Source organism: Pseudorasbora parva, chromosome 9 (assembly GCF_024679245.1).
Source record: "Pseudorasbora parva isolate DD20220531a chromosome 9, ASM2467924v1, whole genome shotgun sequence".
Classification (NCBI taxonomy): domain Eukaryota; kingdom Metazoa; phylum Chordata; class Actinopteri; order Cypriniformes; family Gobionidae; genus Pseudorasbora; species Pseudorasbora parva.
Window position 1 is genome coordinate 39,936,546 of NC_090180.1, and position 21,682 is coordinate 39,958,227.

At 36.9% G+C, this 21,682-nt stretch overlaps 1 protein-coding gene across 1 annotated transcript in view; it reads left to right on the forward strand.

Moving 5' to 3' along the window:
- kcnab1b (potassium voltage-gated channel subfamily A regulatory beta subunit 1b) overlaps positions 1-21,682 on the forward strand; it is a 53,936-nt gene that overhangs the window by 24,206 nt on the left and 8,048 nt on the right. The window contains exons 4-8 of the mRNA XM_067452622.1: positions 3,642-3,721; positions 4,948-4,992; positions 6,702-6,746; positions 7,098-7,141; positions 11,023-11,109. Coding sequence (XP_067308723.1) covers positions 3,642-3,721; positions 4,948-4,992; positions 6,702-6,746; positions 7,098-7,141; positions 11,023-11,109 — 301 coding nt within the window. The remainder of the gene's footprint in view (positions 1-3,641; positions 3,722-4,947; positions 4,993-6,701; positions 6,747-7,097; positions 7,142-11,022; positions 11,110-21,682) is intronic.

Sequence of the window (21,682 nt, forward strand, 5' to 3'; positions counted from 1 at the left end):
GGTCATTCTGCATTTGAAAGTTTGAAAGGGTTTTAAATCTTCTAAATAAAGTAAAATGATTCAAAATCAAGTAATTTATATATGCCAAAGTCAACTTTAAACATAAACAATGTAATTTCCAAACAGCAAAATTGTGGCCAGTGAAAATGCTGAGTGACTAGTAACTTTGGAAAACCACCAGCCACGGTGGCCGGTGAGCAAGTTAATGTCAACCCCTGTATGTATATATGTATATATGTATATATATATGTATATATATATATATATATATATATATATATATATATATATATATATATATATATATATATACACACACACACATATATATATATATATATATATATATATATATATATATATATATATATATATATATATATACACACACACACACACACATATATATATATATGTAGTGCCGTTAAAATTAATTTGCGTTAACACGTTAATTTTGACAGGCAATGATATATGATATATAAAGTTTGCTGATGTATGACGCCGCTTATTAGCAGGAGACCGCAATGATTGGTCAAAGTTGCGAGTCGCACTGAATTCACGGGGACTGATTGCAAATGACACACAATAAATAATCTAGAATACTTTCATCAAATATATAAATTCAAGCTTAAGTTTAAGATTTTACAATTAGGCTATACTGAGCCTGATCTATCTAAGAGATTTTCTTAGAAGGAAGTTAATACCTTTTAAATGTCACATGGGTTAAAACTCCTGCTACCCTGATTTGCATTTGTATAGCTCACAGCATGTTCATTTACATGTTAAAGCCTCCCCTGGAGTTAAGGGAAGGGGGGTCTTGGGGGGGACAACTGCCAAGCAAGGCCCACGTCAATTTCTGACAATTCACGGCAGTTTTCGGTGTCGCCTGCAAACTGCCGTGTACAGTCGTAAACCTGATCTTCCACGACAATCTACAGTGCCGCTTACTGACGAAAATCCCACTTTTCATGCAGTGGAAACTAGTAGAAAAACATTGCGCCAGGATTATGATAGGGCCCAATGTCTTATGCAAGATGGTAGAGCTGATTTTGGATAAACTGAGAATCTACTTTTCAAACCGAGATCACGATTCTCCCACGATTTTGAACAAACAACTAAATAAAATTAATTAGAGGTTCTAACAAAATGTTATTTGCTGCAGTCCATTTTAAATTATTCAATAATCTGAATTATTTAATTGAGTCATAAATACTTTCATTACTAAATGGATCAGCGCTTATGAACAAATCTCTTGAATGAATGATTCAATGCAAATAAATGTTTTAACCAATCAGTTGTCGCCACCTACTGGTGTACTGATGGAGTCAATGCAATCGTTATTTGAAGTGCCATGTTACTTTCAAAAGGTGATTTACTTTATTTTGATCACTTACATCAGTGTTAATACAAAAACTATACACTTATCAGAGTACTTCTGTGATGATAAGAATATTTCTAACACAAAAATAATAATACTGTGTGTTTAAAATAACCATGTTTTACATATGACAACGGCTCTATCTGGCTAAGCCGCAGTGACGACGTAGATTTGAATGTTCCAGTGTGATTTTTGTCAAAGGTTTAATAGACACAGGTGAATCTTTGTCATTTAGGAATGAGATCGCGTGGGTGTTTAAATCGATATTGCGGTTTTTTTTTTTACGGTTAATTGGCCAGCTCTACAAGACGCTGCAAGCACAATGGTTAAAAACATAGGACATGTTTGCACGAAAAAAACTATTAAAAAGCAGCACAGTGCATGAAATGCAAGATGCAGGGCGGTAGAATGGAATTAACACAAGGTCTCGAGACATGTAAATGTTATTTTATATTAAAGGTCCCATTCTTCACGTGTTTTCGAAGCCTTGATTATGTTTACAGTGTGCAATATAACCTGAGTTCATGTTTCGCGTGTAAAAAAACACAGTATTTTTCACACAATTTACTGTACAGCGCTGTTTCCTCTGTCCTAAAAACGGCCTGATGATTTCCTTGTTCTATGAAGTCCCTCCTTCAGAAATACGTAACGATTTCTGATTAGGCCAGTGCTTCCCTTGTTGTGATTGGACAGCAGCTTAGCGCACTTTGCCCGGAAAGGTCCCGCCTCTTACCATAACGGGGAGATGCAAGCAAGGGGGTAATCTAGCACTCGGAAAGCATTCCACCCATAGGGGCGGCCATTGCTAACCAAGCCATCACCTGCTGTTAGCATCCCATTGACTCCCATTCATTTTTGAGTCACTTTGACAGTGAATAACTTTACATCTGAGGCGTTTAAAGGCCATTGTTGACCAATGTTTGTCCATTGTTTGTTTCTAAAGAAACACGACAATGCATAATATGCTCCATTACCTTGTATCTTACACTATATCGCCCCGTAAAAGCTGTTTTTGAACGATTGCGTCATAACCAACTGTTAAATAAAATATCTCGCTTGGCATTGAACTTTGAGCTTTATAATTTTACAGGTATTATTTATGCTCTAACAGCAACATTACACACTAACTAAAGTTTGAAAGATGGAATCGCGAAGACCGGGACCTTTAACTTGAACATTGCATTTTTAGAACGCTGTGCAATGTGCAAGATGCAACAAAAGAGAATGCTCTTTAATCAAACATGTCCATCGAGCGCCTACCCTGTTTGCACAAAACAACAATAAAACAAATCGTTTCATCATTTCATTGCATCACATTTCAGATTAATAATGAAGACTCATGTGTCTAATAGCCTGTGTTTTTAAAGATATTTAGATATTTGTGATATTGCATGGCAGTTTAATTTATCTCGCCCTACGTCACGGCTAGCTGTTGTGTTACTATTAATAAAATGATGTGCACAATTTTTAAAGGATATATTTGCCAAGCATCCATGCATAATAATAATCTTGTGTTAATATGCACATGAATGCCATTATACTTTGTAAATCTGCCGAGAAATCTGTTGAGAAAGGCATGCGTTATTTTTTCTGCATTATATGTGGTGTACAGAATGAAATTGCTGTCAGAAGCTGTTAATTCCAATGCAATAGCATATTTCTATATTACAGAGTGACAAGAGGGCATTAAATACCAGGATGGAGCCAAGTAGTAGATGGAAGGAAGGGGTTGAAAAATAACAGCGCTCTGTGAAATCAGCTGATAAGGAAAATCGATTTACAGACAGAGCAAGCTATATTTTGATGAGAGATTACAAAGATAAACAGTTTTTTTTTTTTTTTTTTTTTTTTTAGAATAACATGTATTTTGTGGCCCTCCTATCTCCATCATTGCCTATCCTAACTGCACTGTCCACATGAATACAAATGGGAAATATATTCTACAAAGGTTCAACACAATATGTCAAAAAAACACTAAACAAATTCAGCTCAGCCCTGAATTCGGTTAGGTCATGAAGTGTGATGGACATGAATGTTACAAAAGTGCTTCACATGGCTGAGTCATGTGAAGTGGATTTAAGCAATGCAGATTTCAGAAAGGTGAGCGCTCAATTATCTGTTTCACACACTTTTAGGCACTCTGCATTGCTGATTGACAGCTTGATGGTGATATATTGTGTGTGTGTGTGTGTGTGTGTGTGTGTGTGTGTGTGTGTGTGTGTGTGTGTGTGTGTGTGTGTGTGTGTGTGTGTGTGTTTTGCAGGTGGCAGAGCAGCTGATGACTATAGCCTATGAAAACGGGGTCAACCTCTTTGACACTGCAGAGGTCTACTCAGCTGGGAAGTGAGTACTTTACTACCTTAACATATCATCTAACTATTCTAAATATTGCATACTATAGCCTGTTTAATGAATAGTATGAATAATCCAGTCTGTAAACGTCATATCCCAACTTCCATCTTGCCTGCTGATTTATCTAAACCTGTTAGAAGATGGGATGGAAGAAGGGAAGTCAATATGATTCAATTTCACCCACTGATATCATCCTTTTTGTGCACAGTATCTGCAATGCTTTTGCATCAAATTCACTAAAGGAATTATGCATTCAGGTTGTGATGGAAACGGCCACAAATTTTGTACTAAATGCAATTTAAAGGAACTGTATGTAAAAATGGATTTCAATGAATCATAAAATGGCCCTGATATGTCACTAGACATTAAATTTTTTTTGTTAATTTCAAATACTTAAATCACTGACAACAGTAGTCCGGCCAGGATATTGTCATTTAAAAGTTGTTTTTGCAGCCCTCAGCTGATGTTGATGTTGTCATGTTGTGTTTTGGCCTGAAGCTCCGCCCTCCACCTATCGACCAATCAGAAAGTCAGTAGTGTTGCAGCATCCGGGTTGCCAGCTCTGCTCTAGTTACCACAGCTGCAGCTACAAACGTTCCTGCTGATCCTGGAGCCTCTCTGGCAACCTCGACTCAGGGGGAAGGGGGAGAGGGGATACACCTGCAGTACCAGTTTTGGCCACAATCTTACATACACTTCCTTTTAAATGGGACAATTCTTAGACCTGCACGACAGTTCTGAGTACCTTGTAACGCAGGATACAACAAACTATATTAGCCATATTTGTTTAGGACTGTACAGTGTCACTCCACCACTGTGATCATGCTCCTACATTGGCTATTTTAAATGCCAAAAGTCTGGATATGTGTCTGGTTGTAATGCTTTTGAGCATCATTTGATAAATTACTGCTGCCATAATCACTATAAATGTACATTTAGATTTATTTTGAATAAGCTTTAAATTTCCTCCAGCTTTCCGTGGACAGTGACCATAGCTCAACATTAACTTTGTCAGGCAAATAGTGCTGACACTTGTGAATGTTGCAAATTCTACAAAAAAAACTCATGCATACAAAGGAGGTGTTTGCCCTGAAAAGAATGACAGTAACTTTAAGTTTAATTAGGCATAGCACAGTGCTATAGTTGCTGTTTAGTGCATTCACCCCACAGTACCATATAAAACAATAAAAACTCAAATGTGTCTTTCTTATTCACAGGGCTGAAATAATCCTGGGAAACATTATCAAGAAGAAGTGTTGGAGGTATTTATCTTAGTTCTCTAATATTATCATTTATTTAAAGGGGTCATGAACTGAGAAATCAAATTTTCAAACTTCTGAGGTCATCATATACGAATATCTTGTATATTTCAGGATTGAAAACTTCCTGTTTAGTCCAAAAACAGCTTTTATTGTTAGCAAGCCCCGCAAATGACTCTGGAATCTGCCTATCTATGACAGATAGGTAAAAGACCGCCTTTGGCCCCGCCCACTGGTGTGTTAGTGAGATGACGAGGAGAGAAGATCAATACAGGATCACAGGACTAAAAATAAAATTACTTTCCAAAGGATACTAATGCTAGGAATGTGGTTTCAACAATGTAAAGGTCTCAGTTGAGCATTATTTATTTGTATTCAGTACATTTCATTGTAGATTCTTTGGTAAAATGTTTATGACATGGACTGGATAGTAATGCCATCGCAAGTGTAACCCGTCCTGTTCTAACTGCCCCGCTCGAACCCGGATCCGCCAGCATGAGAGATGGACACACTAACAAGAAGGCTAAAGGCTGCAACATCTAACGTCAGTCACTAGAATGTCTTTTGAAATTTACTCGCACAGTGACTACTAGCTGGCCTCCGTTACACTCACCCCCCTGAACCTCACTCCCACCCGGGTCACGGCACCAACGTAACTAGTCTCTCTTCTTCTCTGCGTCGTGTTGTGTATCTATAAAGCTTGTGCTTCAAGAAATCTTCTCCCATCAGTTTATTCCCTGAAAACACATTATAACACCAAGTGAGTTGATGTATTCCAGCATATTCCACACTCCTCGTGCTGGTGCGCTGACCTTACACACATAAACTGATAAGTGCAACAAAGAGCGCACCCATCAAAGAGAAGCAGGTAGCCAATAGGAAGCCCTGTTAATCCCTGTTGGATCCAATCATCTTCCAGTGTGATTATTTAACAAAGCATCATTAGCAAGTGAGATACACGTCACACACACACACACACACACACACACACACACACACACACACACACACACACATATATATATATATATATATATATATATATATATATATATATATATATATATATATATATATATATAAAACTCTGTAACATAAGTCACCATGTTAATTCTAATGCCTGATCTGTGGCCAGTGAATTCTGATATGTAATGATTCATGTACAGTCAGATGTTCTTTGTCTCTGTGTCAGAAAATCAGTGACTAAATTGTCACATTGTTTCTTTTAGTAGGATGAAAATAATCTGTTATATAAACTGTGATTAAATTATATATATAGAAAGAACGCTCCCTTTTCAATCACTGGAGCTGTCAATCAAACAGCACAAGTTTTATCGGTGACTGAGTTTTGGACTCCCATTAACCAAAACTCCCATATTAATAAACAAATCTCTTATTTGCACTGTGTTTGCACTGTTAATCATGATGAAATGCAAAGATGTCAGCCAATCACAGAAATGGGCATTTACACTGAAATCTCACAGCAGATACGCCCTTCAAACAGAGCGTTTAAATCAGGGGCTAAAATCAGGACAAATTATAACAAATTTTGATGTAACAATCATAATTATATAAGTGCACTCCAGGAAACGTTACAAAACAATGCAGTTCATGACTCCTTTAAGGGGGAATCCCATTCATTAATTTCACCGAGTAAATGTATAAAACCACTGCCTTCACACATAATCCATAATCTGTGTGTGTGTGTATAGGAGATCCAGTCTGGTCATCACTACTAAACTGTATTGGGGAGGAAAGTAAGTAGTGGAGTGAATACAATCACCTATCTATCTATCTATCTATCTATCTATCTATCTATCTATCTATCTATCTATCTATCTATCTATCTATCTATCTATCTATCTATCTATCTATCTATCTATCTATCTATCTATCTATCTATCTATCTATCTATCTATCTATCTATCTATCTATCTATCTTCCTACGTCTATCTGTCTGTCTGTCTGTCTGTCTGTCTACTCTATTCATTATATTAGTAACAACTATACTCTTATTTTCTCCTTAAAATTTAGGCATTTGTCTTTCTTTCTTTCTTTCTTTCTTTCTTTCTTTCTTTCTTTCTTTCTTTCTTTCTTTCTTTCTTTAGGGCAGAGACAGAGCGTGGGCTCTCGAGGAAGCACATTATTGAAGGTAGATATTCTTCTTCTTTCTTCTAATCCCCCCGTCATTTGTAATTGACCTGAACCCCTTTTCTTCTTTTCTTTCTCATTGCCTTCTCCTTTATTGATTTTTTTTTTCTCGTTCACTGCAGTAGACTGTGTGTGGCCTTGTTCCTAATAAAAGCTCAGCACCCACACCAACATTCATTCTTAACAGTGTGAGATTCTCTCGCTCTCTTTCTCTCTGCGTCGTTCTTGGGAAATTATTTTACAGAGAACACATGCAAGCCAAGGCAATGATTCAATTGCAGTATGTATACGGACACACAGAAACCATTCACTTTTATTACACTTCCAAATATAATTTCCAGTAAGATGGACAATATACATTCAAATGAGAAGCAGAGGAAGAATTATTTATTTGTTTGTTTATGGTTTTCTTACCCCCTTGGCAAATTTTGCATCTCAAATAAATTCATCTTGTTTTAATTATATTTAGATATTTCTTCTGGAAACTATACAAAACTTTTTTTTTTGATCGCATACAGATTTAGCTGCCATTTGTTAACTTTTTAAAACCTATAAGGCTTTTCATTTATTTTGTAATTTAATTTTTATTTTAACATATTTATGCTGTATTCACAGCATGTAATTATGTGGAGTGTTTCAGATTAGAAGCTTTATTTGAATGGAAATCTACATGTAATAATATTCTGATTTATCTCTGCTCTATTACTATATTCCTATGAGATGGAGGCAGACGACAGATTTTAAGAGAGTTTAATATCTGTAATGTTATTTCTGTATCACTTTCAGCTTGAGAAAAATACAGCTTGAGTTTTTATTTTATGAAACTAATTGAATAATTTGCATACTTCACTCATCCCCCCTCCATCCCATTTTCCAAGTTATTTTTATCACTCGTGATAAATTTAATAAGTTTATCACTTGTGTGTAGTTTCCTTCCTGGCTCACTTCTCTCTTCCCTTCTCGTTAGCTCGTGTTTGACATTGTTTGTGGGCTAGAAAGAAACGTCTGTTTATCCTTTAAAAAACTCCCTGCTAAGAATATCTCCTCCACAAACCCAGAAAATTCTGACTGATTAGAGCCGTGGCGGATGCGAGGGCGCACTCGGTGAGCAAGGGGCAGATTAATGAGTCTGAGATTGGCTGGATTACAGTGTTTTTGTGATGAATGGGTGTGCGGTTTATCTGTCAGATTAATTTAATCACGTCAGCATTTGATCACCTGAAAGCTATCTGACTTTGTTTCAACACACCTGGTGTTTGCTTTCTCTCTTTCTCTCTCATCCAAGATTTATTGGCATGACTGTAAAGCATAACAGTTTTGCCAAAGTGTTACAACGTTTAAAAAAAGTTTGAATGCCATTGCATTAAATAACAAAATGTCAAATCAAGTTGCATTCATTTAAAAGAAACACAGCACTTTTCAAGCAAAATATTTCACAAAACAGATGTTTGTGAGGTTCTTGGAGAAACAAGAATGGAGAAACAAGAAATATATATATTTTTATATCATATGTAGAAATATATAATGCATGTTATCATTTTATATCCATCTTTATATCAAATATATAATTTATGTTACAAAAGATTTTTAAAAAGAAAATGTATATTCATTAAATAATTAAAGTTTCCATATATATATATATATATATATATATATATATATATATATATATATATATATATATATATATATATATATATATATATATATATATATATATGGAAACTTTTATTATTTAATGAATATATATATTATTTAATGAATATATATATATATATATATATATATATATATATATATATATATATATATATATATATATATATATATATATATATAAAATCAGGCCATTTTAAGCCGTTAAACTCTGGGAAAGTTTTCAGTGATCCAGTAATCAAAATCATTCAAACAGTCCGAAACAGCACCAATACGTATAAGGGATTACCAAATTTGGTCAATCATATAGAATTGTATACCAACAAATACATATTATTTTTATGATTGATAACTAATTTAATGATATTATACATCTTGGTTTACAATAGTATTGATAGTTAACTCCAGTCTTTAATTTTTAAAAGCCTTCAAGTTTAAAATAAGCCCTGGTATTATTTACTTCCAGTATCACCCAAATCAGGACAATCATCATCATTTTTAACCTAATATTGGACAATACAGAAATGATCACTAGTCAATAAATATACTAAAATAAAGATATATTATATCTACATAATATAGTAACATAATATTGTCAATTATAGGCTACAGTGAGTCAAATCACAAATTATTCAGACACCAGATTTTTTATTAGTGGGTGCAGGACACTAGTCCATTTATGTAAGGATGGCAAAAATAAACTGTGACATATTATACCCAAAAATTCTTCATACAGTGGACTACCAGCAAATAATCTTTTTTTTTTAAAGAATTGGGACCAAAATTAATCAGACATTTTACCATGTTTTGTGTAAGTGTTTTTTCTGTAATTTTGAATTCGACCTTTTACAAAACAGACTGAACAAAATGAAGCATTGCTTGGTAATTGGTTGGACTAAATTGGTATTATCTAATTGTTTATTAAAATTTAACAGCTGACAGCTGATTGGTTAAATGTAGTCCATTACATAGATTTCTCTCAAAGTTATCCGGCATTATCAAGATGAATTTATTCTGACAGTTTAACTCTGAGGTCTTGTCATATTTTATTACCGATTTCTCAACTATAGCGGATAAACTGTGATAATGTGAGAAATGTCTGAATGTGTCTGAATACATTTTGGTTTGACTGTATGTTATATACTGTCCCTCAGTCTTTATTCTCTGTCTCTCTCTCTTTGTGTTTCTGAATGGGACAAGGAAGTGGCAGTCAGACTGAATCATTCATCCTTTCTCTGCTTCCTCATCTTTTTTCTCTTCCTCTCCTCTTTTGCCTGCAAAGCTGCACTCTTCTAATCTTCTCTCAACTGCTCACGTGTTCCTATTTCTGCCCTCTCTGAGTTTCCTCTCTCCTCTCCTCCCATCCCTCCATCTCTTTTCACACTTCTGCCTGTCAGTTAGCAGCTCAGAATGAATGCAAGTCGTTTGGCAACTACATTTACGTTTGTGTCTTCATTTTTTATCTTTCTTATTTTATAAAATAGTTGAATGAATTCTCTCTGCACTCACCCTCATGTTGCTCCTAATTCTGTTTCCCACTTAATAAACCAGAATATAATTTATTAAACATAATATTTACACTGTTTGAGTAAAAGACAAAACACCCCAATAAAAGTATTATAAATGTGGTCCATATCCCAAGTGTTCTGAAGCCATACAATAGTTCTGTGTGAGGGAGAGACCAACATTTCAAGGAACTGTATGTAAGAAATGTATTTCAATGAATCATAAAACGGCCCTGATTTGTCATCAGACATTAAGAAATCAAGTTTATTTCAAATACTTATAGCACTGAGAACAGTTCGGCCAGGATATTGTCATTTTTAAGTTGTTGTTGTAGCCCTCAACTGATGTTGATGTTGACATGTTTTGGGCTGAAGCTCCGCCCTCCACCTATCGACCAATCACAAAGTCAGTAGTGTTGCAGCATTCGGGATGCCAGCTTTGCTCTAGTTACCACAGCTGCAGCTACAAACGTTCCTGATGATCCTGCAGCCGATCTGGCAACCTCGAGTCAGGGGGAAGGGGGAGAGGGGATACACCTGCAGTACCAGTTTTGCCCACAATCTTACATACACTTCCTTTAAGTCATTATTTGATTAATGTATTTCGTTCCCCAGACCATCTTATAGCGGTTTTAGGTGCAGTTTGCTTTCACAAATCAAACTCTCACTACAACAAAAGCATGCAAATGCTCTTACATATTCCCTCTCTTTCTCTCTGTAGGTCTGAGGGGTTCTTTGCAGAGGTTACAGCTGGAATATGTGGATGTGGTTTTCGCCAATCGCCCTGACAGTAACACACCTATGGAGGGTAGGTGAGGCTTTGGCCTCTAAGCAAGTCATTACGCAGATACTTCTAGCATTGCTAGCTCAATTTTGTGCATCACTGAATTCTGAAATAAGTTAGAGGCAATTCATAAAGCAATAGCATTGTCGCAAGAGCAGCTATAGCGGTCATTAGCATAAATCTGCAGGTTTTCTCTTTACTGACATGCTGGAGCAACAGTTTGAAAGAGTCTTGCTGAGCAAGTTAGTTAAAGTTGATTTTTTATAGCTGAATAAAACAAACTTTAAAGGTGAATTAAAGGTGCAGTAAGCGATTTCTGAGAAACACTATTGATATTTGAACTAAACACACCCCTCCCTTCATTGCTCCAGTCCAAAAAAAACCTTTAAAGGGGGTCGCACACCGGACAAGAAGCACCCGTGTCTCGACAACTCACAGGTATCGCACACCGGACGTGCACATTGTTCTTAAATGGTTCTTCGATGACGTGTATGGTTCCATGAGGAACCTTGTTGGGCTAATCACCAGACCAAGCTCAATTTAAAATTGAACATTGGTCTGGGGAGTCTGCTCTGTATTTTCTACTGCACAAGAGGCGTGATAAACGAGTATTATTCAAATTACTCTGTACGCAATTGGATAGTCCTTCAACAAATCAGACCACAAGAGGCATGATCAATGGGCAACAACCCATCACTTCTCTATCTGTCATCGTGTTAAACCCGCCAATAGCGCGCCAGGTGGATAAGTCAGTCTGTGATTGGTTCCCGCAAAAGTGTAACAGAAGCAGTAGAAATGAATGTACAGGTTTCCAGACTGAGTTGCAGGATGAAATCAAATCGCCGGCAGATCAGGCCGGTTTACCCAGTCTATGAGGAACCTATAATATCCAAAGAAACTTTCCATTGCACAAAAGATTTTTTATAGCGCTGATAGGTGCTTTAGGGGTTCCCAAACTTTTCAGACTATGACCTCCAAAATTCTGTTGCCATTGACTCGTGACCCCCACTATCCTGGGGGGTGGTTGATATATACAAAAACGCATAATGACAACACAAAAGAACACAGTCTAACAAACATAATAGTCATTTATTCGAACTGTATTCTCTCTCTCTCTCTCTCTCCCTCTCTCTCTCTCCCCCTCTCTCTCTCTCTCTCTCTCTCTCTATATATATATATATATAAAATTAATCTACTTCTTATTATGAAGTAGATTATGAAATTAAGATAATGTCTATATGTCATGATTGTACTGTTCAATTAAATACAATCGTTGCTAAGTCTGCAGCCTGAACATTTACCTCAGGGCATGACTTACATTAACTGAATTTGTTTAAAATCTTACCTGAAAATCCGAAAACATCAGCAAACTTCATCCACAAAGCTGATTTCTGTATTTTGTCCCTTAAAACTAGTGGTTTGTCAATAATTCAAGGTAATTCCCAATTTCATTGAGTTTTCATTGAGCTCACGAGCACCCTTCTGTTCCTAAAATGACACCCTATGTCCTTATAGACTTAACAAGTAAGTCCACAAGACTGAAAGTGCATATGAAGGGTGCCATTTCAGACAGGGCCCAACAGAATTTTGCCTAATCATTACTTATAATACTAAACTCTGTCATATTTAAAAATCATCCTGGTACCACCACAGTAATGTTTTGTAAGGTATTAGTCATTCTGTGCTGCATGTTGTGTCATATGATAGCTTGATTTGATTTGTGTGTGTGTGGTGGTGTGAAAGAGAGACAGTGCTGTATGATTTTGATTTGTGGCTTTAATATCTCTACAGTAGACTGATGTGGATGACTAGCACAAACAGGTCTTTTGAGGTCTGTGAAAACAATCAGTGCTTAGTCTACAATATCAGATGAACACTAATAAACACAGATGTGTTTTTGGTGTTTATTAAAACAGCAACCAATGTTACAGACCGTGAGTGCATTATGGAGTAATTCTTTAGTCATTAAGCTATGAATGTGACCTAAAAGAGATCTTTGAATGATCTCTGAGAGACTTTGTATGTTTATATGTGTGGTATCCAACCGTGCTTCAATATAAGTTATGCTCTATTACCAGCATCCATAACATTTTTAAAATATTACAGAAACTAATTATGCCCCTCAGTTTGTAAAAAGCAAACAAAAATCACAATAACACTAATGCACTGAAAGTCTATAGAGCACCGAAATTAACATTATAATTAAGGGCCCTATCCTACACCCGGCACAATGCGATGCCAGGCGGGACGCTTGTGTTTTTTTTGCTAGTTTCAGCCCAACACTGTTATCATGCACTCACGTCCATCTGTTCACCCATAGACTCGTTTTCAGCTAGTCTGAAAAAGAGGTGTGTTCAGGTACATTGAAAACGGCTGCGCCATTTACTGACAACAAAAAAACTGGTCTAAAGTCAATGGTTAGTATTTTTTTGTGATATTAAAGAGCACATTAGTAATATGCGCCTATAGGCGGGTGCACAACGTGCGTACACTTCTTATTACACACACAGGGAAGCGCAGCAGCACACAAACCTTTTTTCGTATTACAAATAAAAGGATTCCTTTCCGGAGAAGCGTTCAGCCATGTAAATAGCGATAGTGATTAATAGCGATTCCGCCATGGTGCCAGTGAAACTGGCTTATAAAGGGATTGGGAGAAGAGACTCTGATTGGTTTATTACACATTACGGCCAAAACACACCCATGACTCATTAAAGGGTTAGTACACCTAAAAATTAAAATTCTGTCAATAATTGCCTTCTCTTCTGGGTTTGTTTTCAATCCGCAAACAAACGGACATGAATCAGTGTATTGAGTCATGATTCGGATTCAATGTCACGTGATTTCAGCAGTTTGGCAGTTTGACATGCGATCCGAATCATGAATTAATACGCTGATTCATAACCGTTCAAACCGGAAGAGAAGACCCGGAAGAGAAGACAGATAATGCTGAATAAAGTAGTAGTTTTTGTTTTTGTTTTTGGACCAAAATGTATTTTCGATGCTTCAAGAGATTCTAGCTAACAAACTGATGTCACATATGGACTACTTTGATGATGTTTTATTTCCTTTCTGGAAAGGGACAGTATACCATTCAATGGAGGACTAGAAAGCTCTAGGACTTAATATAAAATATCTTAAACTGTGTTCCCAAGATGTTTTACAGGTGTCGAACGACATTAGGGTAAGTAATTATAAACTAACCCTTTAAGGGACAACCCTTTTGGACCTTGTGCCTGCTGCGGATTGAGTGGATTCAGTGCATCCCATTTACTTAAGACTTAGATCATTAGAATAGTGCCCTAAATCTTGATGACCTTATCTGCATGTATGTATATTTTTTTTTGAACATTCTTTGAAGCCCATATGTACAGCACCAATATATCTGCACCAGCGTCACAATGTTGATCTTATGTCTTTCTCACAAAGCTCAGTGACAGCATGGAGCAAACACATAAACAAGTCTCCAGAGAGAACATGGGTAGTAAAATTTGTTCTCAGTTCAAAATGTTCTTTTATTAAAATACCCTATTATCTTCCCATGAGGATTAAACTGCATGTGCCAAGAACACACTGCACAATTTGGATTCAAATCAATCCAGTCTTGATGGTAGAATGACGATTAAACGTTTTACTTTGATAGATCTTCTGCTTTAGCGCAGCAGTGGCTCTGAAGCTCTGATCTGTATGGAGAGTCCTCTTGAGATTATCCTCAGACTCTAGGAAGTCTATGCATTACTTTTCTGGCTTGTAACCCTGATGTAAAATGTGTTTACGTGTTGATAAGACTCGCTCATGCAGACAGCAAAAATCCTTAAGTAATGACAGAAATCAGGTGTGTGTGGGTTTACTAACAAATTTGTCCATAGAAGTGAGCTAAATCTGAAAATCAAATAAAATGAAGTTTTTTGGTTTAGAGTTTGGAGACAAAGCAGGGAAAGAGCTGCTTAAAAATACACAATGCACAACATGTGCAACTCTACGTATAATCCCCCGAGAGAGAGAGAGAGAGAGAGAGAGAGAGAGAGAGAGAGAGAGAGAGAGAGAGAGAGAGAGAGAGAGAGAGAGAGAGAGAGAGAGAGAGAGAGAGAGAGAGAGAGAGCGAGAGAGAGAGCGAGAGAGAGAGAGAGAGAGGCAGATTTGGTGATGGAGAGAGTGTGTAAGAAGTAGATTTCCTGAGCGCTGCAGTGCCACAGAAATTGAAAGAGACTGAGAGATAGGTTAGACTGGGATTAGGATAACAGTGTGAAAAACGCTGCTTCATGAGATGTATGGAAATAGCATCTTACATCCTGTTTTACACACGGACAAACACACACGGTTTTGGTGGTTTTACGGGGACATTCCATAGGCGTAATGGTCTTTATACTGTACAAACTGTATATTCTATCCATTTTATGCCAAATAAATGCTGTTCTTTTTAACTTTTTTATTCATCAAAGAATCCTAAACCAAAAAAAATGATCACAGTTTCAACAAAAATAACCAGCACAACAATGATAATGATCAGAAATATTTTTTGAGCCCCAAATCAGCATATTAGAATGAATCATAAAATTATGCATAAAACTTTAGCCTAGAAATCTAGACGCGCCCTAGCGGCAGCAAATCTAATCTGCCTGCGAGTGTCGTCTAGGAACTTTCAATACCCTTCTGAGCTGTATTCGCCTAAACTCTTGTCGGGTCAATCACATCGTGTATAGAGTCGGTGGGCGGGGCCATAATGAAGACGGCTGAGTTGTGTTTGCGTGCTTCTAAACACAGAAACTGACGAACGGCGGTCTTTCTAATCAGCTTTGACCACGACTCTGGAAGACTTGGAGTTAAGCTTTTCTCTGAGAAAAGAACAAAGAACGGCACTGAAGTCATTCTTAAAAAGGGAAGATGTGTTCTGAGTTTTGCTGACCGTATAAAGCGAAAGTTTAATCTATCAACGAGCTCCGTTTCACCTTCGTTGCTCTGGTTGGTGTAGCTATCCTATCGCCTGCAGAGGGAGTTTGAAAGACAACCGTTTATCCCACCCCTCGGATTGAGCTGTCAATGGTGAGTTTCCAGACCAAGTGTTGTTTATTTTTGTGGCTTTTTTTTAACCTACATTATCTTTTGTCTACAACAAGCATTCCCCTTGATTTATTGGGAAACTGCAATCAAAAATTGTCTCGAAAATCTGAGGGGACACTTGAGCACATGCACGCTGCAGCCTACGCACTGCAGAAACCCCAGACATTCACATCACATTACATTAGATTAATACTTCAGGGTTCGAATGTTCTTCGAGATACAGCAGAACTGAGCTAGAGTTCACAATCTCTTGTGAGAAGAAGCTTTAGGCCTAGGATGTTTTGCTGAAGAACCATTCATTTTTCTTCTCACTGATTTGCCTTTGGTTTCCTGTGTTTCTGTCTTGCTCTCTCTTTTCTTGAACAGATGTATTGTTGTGCTTCGCTGACGTTTACTTGGTTTTTTCTCCTCCTTTCTCACCCACACGTTCACATTTCTTTTCATTCGTACTGAGCGAGTTCGTAATTAGCGAGTGGGTGTGGGCTTTCATTTTCATTATGTACTGAGGTAAATTTGGCTTCTGTTTTCTATTCTCCTGTTTTTTTCACCTTCTCTATTTTCCTTCTCAAGTTATTTTGTTTCTCACATTCATGCAGTCAGCTACCCTGATCTCACAGGATTTGTTCACATTGGCCTATGATCTTCCCACTTAGACAAGAAACTGACCAGAGTTAAGGCCCTTTCACACTGACGCAGTGCAATACAGCGAAGCGGAATGTGCTTTCTCAACGAGTGTGAAACAATTGATCACCTTCGACTAATTCATGCCTTTACAATAGGTGGCATAAACCCACAAAATAAAGAAAATTGATTTCTCAACCAGCAGCAGCAGTAAAATTTAGCATTAAAGGATTAGTTCATTTTAAGATGAAAATTACCCTATAATTTACTCACCCTCAAGTCATCATAGGTGTATGACTTTCTTCTTTCTGATAAACACAATTGAAGTTATATTAATAAGTGTAACGCTTCTCGCCATTCAAAACAGTTAAACTACATCCGACGTCATGTTGCAGCAGTTATATTTATTATATAAATATGGATATTTTTCTTACACAAACGCATCGCATTCATAGTAAAGGTGAATGCATATACGAACAAGTTCTCCATTTAGGATTAGAACAACTTTAACCCAAGCGCCCTTTGGTGACGTGGATGATTACGTTGCGTTATCTGTCAATCATCGTATAAAGCCCACTCTGACAATTTGATTGGTCCGAACAGTTTCTGTTTGGGCATAATTATTCCACAACGGATCAAGTCCAGACTGATTTGCCCGTCCATTGTTGTGGGCAGGGCTAAATTCGGCTGGAATCCAGGCTATCAAATAAGGCACTATTTTAGGGGACAACCATTTGTAGTGGTGTCCGAAACCATAGTGGACATTATTGAGTAGCCTATACTCGTCCAATCCCACATTGCACTGCAATAATGAGTGTACAAACCGACTTCATGCAATCTTTTTCATTTACTCCTTCAACTGTATTAGTGGACTAAAGTAGGGAATAGTAAATAAGGGTTTAGCGATTTTGGATTCAGCCAAGAAGTATAGATACCTGATAAATACTAGAACACATGAGGGAGCTAATGCTGCATTTCAGGCAACCCGTGTTTTTCCAACCTTCTACCCATTAAAAATAGACTGGAATGGCCGTTAAACCTGTGAGTTTCCACTGGTGAACTCGTATTGGATCGTTGTACTCCCTCTTTGAACATTACATACGTTTTGAAAAGATTTTTGAAGCTTTCTTTGTCAATGACCCCTATATGTGTATATCTATGATCAGACAGTCAATGAACAGTGTTAGCAGTCCTCAGGCGTGCCATTTGATGAGACTAGGGCAGCCCTGCTACACCACTGTCAGATGAAGAGCTCCCCACAGACATCATTCACGGGTGGCATGTGTAGTGAAGATGAAACGCAGAGTCAGTGGACACACGACAGAACCCAGAGTAATGGCCACAGTGAAGCGCCATGAGTCAAAACTCTGATAAGACAGAGAAAAGCAGCTCTTTGTATATGAAAATCTGAACGATGAAGCAATAAAGCAGCTTTATAATCTCATGACGGAGGCGTTTTAGAGCAGATCGGGTACTCGCTGTTCTTGTTCAAAAGCACAGCAGAAGAGTTGAAGAGTAACAAAGGGCTTTGCTGGTAATGGCCCAGAACGCCTTGAGGATGTCAGAGCAGATGGTGTTCCTGTTTGCTGCAGAGTGGAGCTCTGTCAAATGTACACACTGACATCATCTGCAAGCAAAAGACGACACAAAGACTGTTGTCTGTAGACATTACATGATACATGATTTTTATTTTCTATTTATCATTATACATGATGTCATTAATACTTATAGGTATTTGTCCATTCTAGCAACCATACACTACTGTTCATGTTAAAGTTTTGGAAAGATGTCTCTTATTTTCATATAGGCTCAATTTATTCGATCAAACAGTAAACATTGTAAATAAGTAAAATATGATTAAATTTTAAATTACTTTTCTATTTGAATAGCCTATATTTTTAAATGTAATTTATTCCTGTGATGACAGAATTGAATTTTCAGCATCATTACTCCAGTCTTCAGTGTCACATGATCCTTCAGAAATCAATCTACTGATCTACATATGCTGATTAGGTGCTCAATAAACATTATTTTACCTGTTGAAAACAGTTGTGCTGCTTAATATTTTTTGTGGAAACCATGGCACATTTTTCAGGATTATTTGATTGAAAGTTATAAGAACATGCAGATTACTTGTTTATTGGTGTTTTCAGATCATCCGTGTGCGAGAGAGAGCTCGCGTGCATATGGTTGCCAGATTGTACATGTTTAGGTAAAACACCGAATAGTATACAAGTTTCTTTTGACAGAAAAGCTCTGTTTGGGGGATTTAAATTACTGAAATCTGGCAACCGCAAGCACGCAAGCTCTTTCTTGGGCACGGATGATCTGAAAATACCAATAAACAAGTAGGCTGCATTTTAGCAATCTCCATTTGAGATGTTCTGCTTAAAGTGTCATTCAGTCGGTCTGTGTTCTGTCAGGACGGTCAGGACTCAGGAGCCGCTTTGCTGAACAGCTGAACTGCTGTGTGAGCGGCTGAAATAAGCCAATCAGAGCAGAGCTCAACATTAATATTCATGACTCTTCCAAATAAGGCAAAAACAGAGCATTACATAGGGACAATTTATAGGGTTGTAAATGGACCTGTAAAACTGTATCTGGACAATTTTTGCCCTTAAATAAGCCACATACCCTCTATGTAGATATCAGAGAATAATTTAACATATTGTTTCAACTCATTCTAGGACACCTTTAATAGGCATACTAGAAACTTTTAGGCAGGTGTGTTGAGGCAAGTTGAAGCTAAACTCTGCAGAACAGTGACCCTCCAGGACCGACTCTGGACACCCCTGGTTTACTACATTGCAAGGGCAGTGCAAAATGTCGACTTCACTATAAGGGACCTGCAGTGTATGTCATCATTCAATAAAATGTTACTATTAACATTTATTTATAATGAAAATGGCTTTTGGCTTTTTTTTACTACAAAACCTAAAAAAAGGTTTTGTAACTGTTGTTACACTTCTAAATTGTGCATATTTTAATTCTATATGTCGGCAATACCTTTCAGCATTTAACCAAATATATAAACGTTGTACAGTATATATGAACAAATACTAATGATCTCAGGGTGCGTTATAGGAAGCTTCAGAAAAAACATCAAAGACTGAATGAAGTTTTTGGCAGAATACGGGAAGTTGTGTGTGGAGTGATGAATCATAATGAAACACGAGTTGCATGGTGATGCTCCAGAGCGGAGTCTTTGAAAACCTGGTGAGAAATCTAATGATAAATGCATCTCCACCACAGTGAAGCATTGAGGAAGAGCTGTTAATGTGTTAGTGAGCTAATTTGTTGTGATAAGTCATTTAATGCTTTGGAGTACAGGAGAATATTGCAGTATGGCTTGCTTCCCACAAATGAAACGTTATCTACACACTAAAAAATTCTGAGTAAAAAACAACCCAATGTTTGGTCAAAGATGGACTAACCCAGCAGTTGGGTTGTTTTGACCCAGCGGTTGGGTTGTCTTAAGCAAATATGTAACCCAACCGTGGGATTAAAACAACCCAATTGCTGGGTTAGTCCATATTTGACCAAACATTGGGTTAAAACAACCCAGCATTTTTTACAGGGTAAAGAGGAATGATCCGCTTTTATTTTTCAATAAGACAATGCTCATGTCCAAACTGCAATGACAACCAATAAGTGGCTTGAGAAAAAGTCCATCAGAGTCATGTTTTGGCCTGATCAGAGTCCAGATTTGAATCTAGATTTGTCTCGCATTAAACTCAAACTACCCATCAACATTAAGTGGAACAACACTGACTGTTCATCCTGGTAAAAGCTGTCTGAGTTTAAACATTTAAACAAGGCTATTCCATGCTCAGTTACTTTAATTAAAGTATTTGTGCAATATTCTTGCTAATTTCCTGACCAGTGGTTTGTGATTAAAGTAGGCCTAGTTAAAACCATTAAAAGACTACTAAATATTTTACAGTTTATAGTATGACCCAATTCTATAAGCGTAAGTTATATATAAAAAAAAAGAATGGCAGTCTGCTCACTTCTATAAAATTCCACTGGACGATAAAATTAATATTAAAAAACAAGACTCCCAAAACATGGCTAAATAAGCCAATTTAAAGGGATATTTCACAAAAGACTATATTTTGAAGAATATGGGTAGCCAAACAGTTGATGTGCCCCATTGAAAATAGACCATTAGAAGACCACTAAAAATGTTTATAGCTCGGCCCATGTTTTGAGTGTTAGTCAAAAAAAAAGTGATGGTCTGCACACAGATGGATGTTTAAATTGCTCTATTAAATTCCTCTGGACGATAAAAGCACAATTGTCCTGGTACAGAACCTTCCTTAGTGTGTTAAGGTTCAATATGCCCATCTCCTCTTAAAGGCCATCTTCTGGACCATTATCCTTATTATAAGTCATTGATTAAAAAGGATAAAAAGGACCATGATTTATGAGCATTTTCTTTAGGGTGAAGTTGAGTTAACAAGCCATTGATGCCCATTTGTGATTCTCTGGTGAGGTTTCAGTATGAAATAATTGCCCCAGGCGCTGTTTATTTGCATGTGCTTTTACCATCTAGTTAACTTAAGGAATTATGCAAATCAGATAATGATGTAAAAACAGCCAAGAAAATAGCACTGATAGCTATTTGCACTGCAGTTCTCTAAGATACAGACTGGTTTTGAATGTTATGTAGTTTAGAATGCTATTGCTGTTAAACACTGGGACTGTACAGCATCATCTGTGAACGTTTCTGATGACATAAATGATATGAATTAAAGGCACATGTAAGATTTTTGGATTAAAAATTAAAAGTTGTTTGCGGTTATATCCAGCGATCTTGTAGGCCAAGTAATAAAAAAATAACATTCCAATCAAATGCGGATGGATGAGAGATAAATCATTGTGCTTGTTTAATAAAGACATTTTGCGAGCCCTG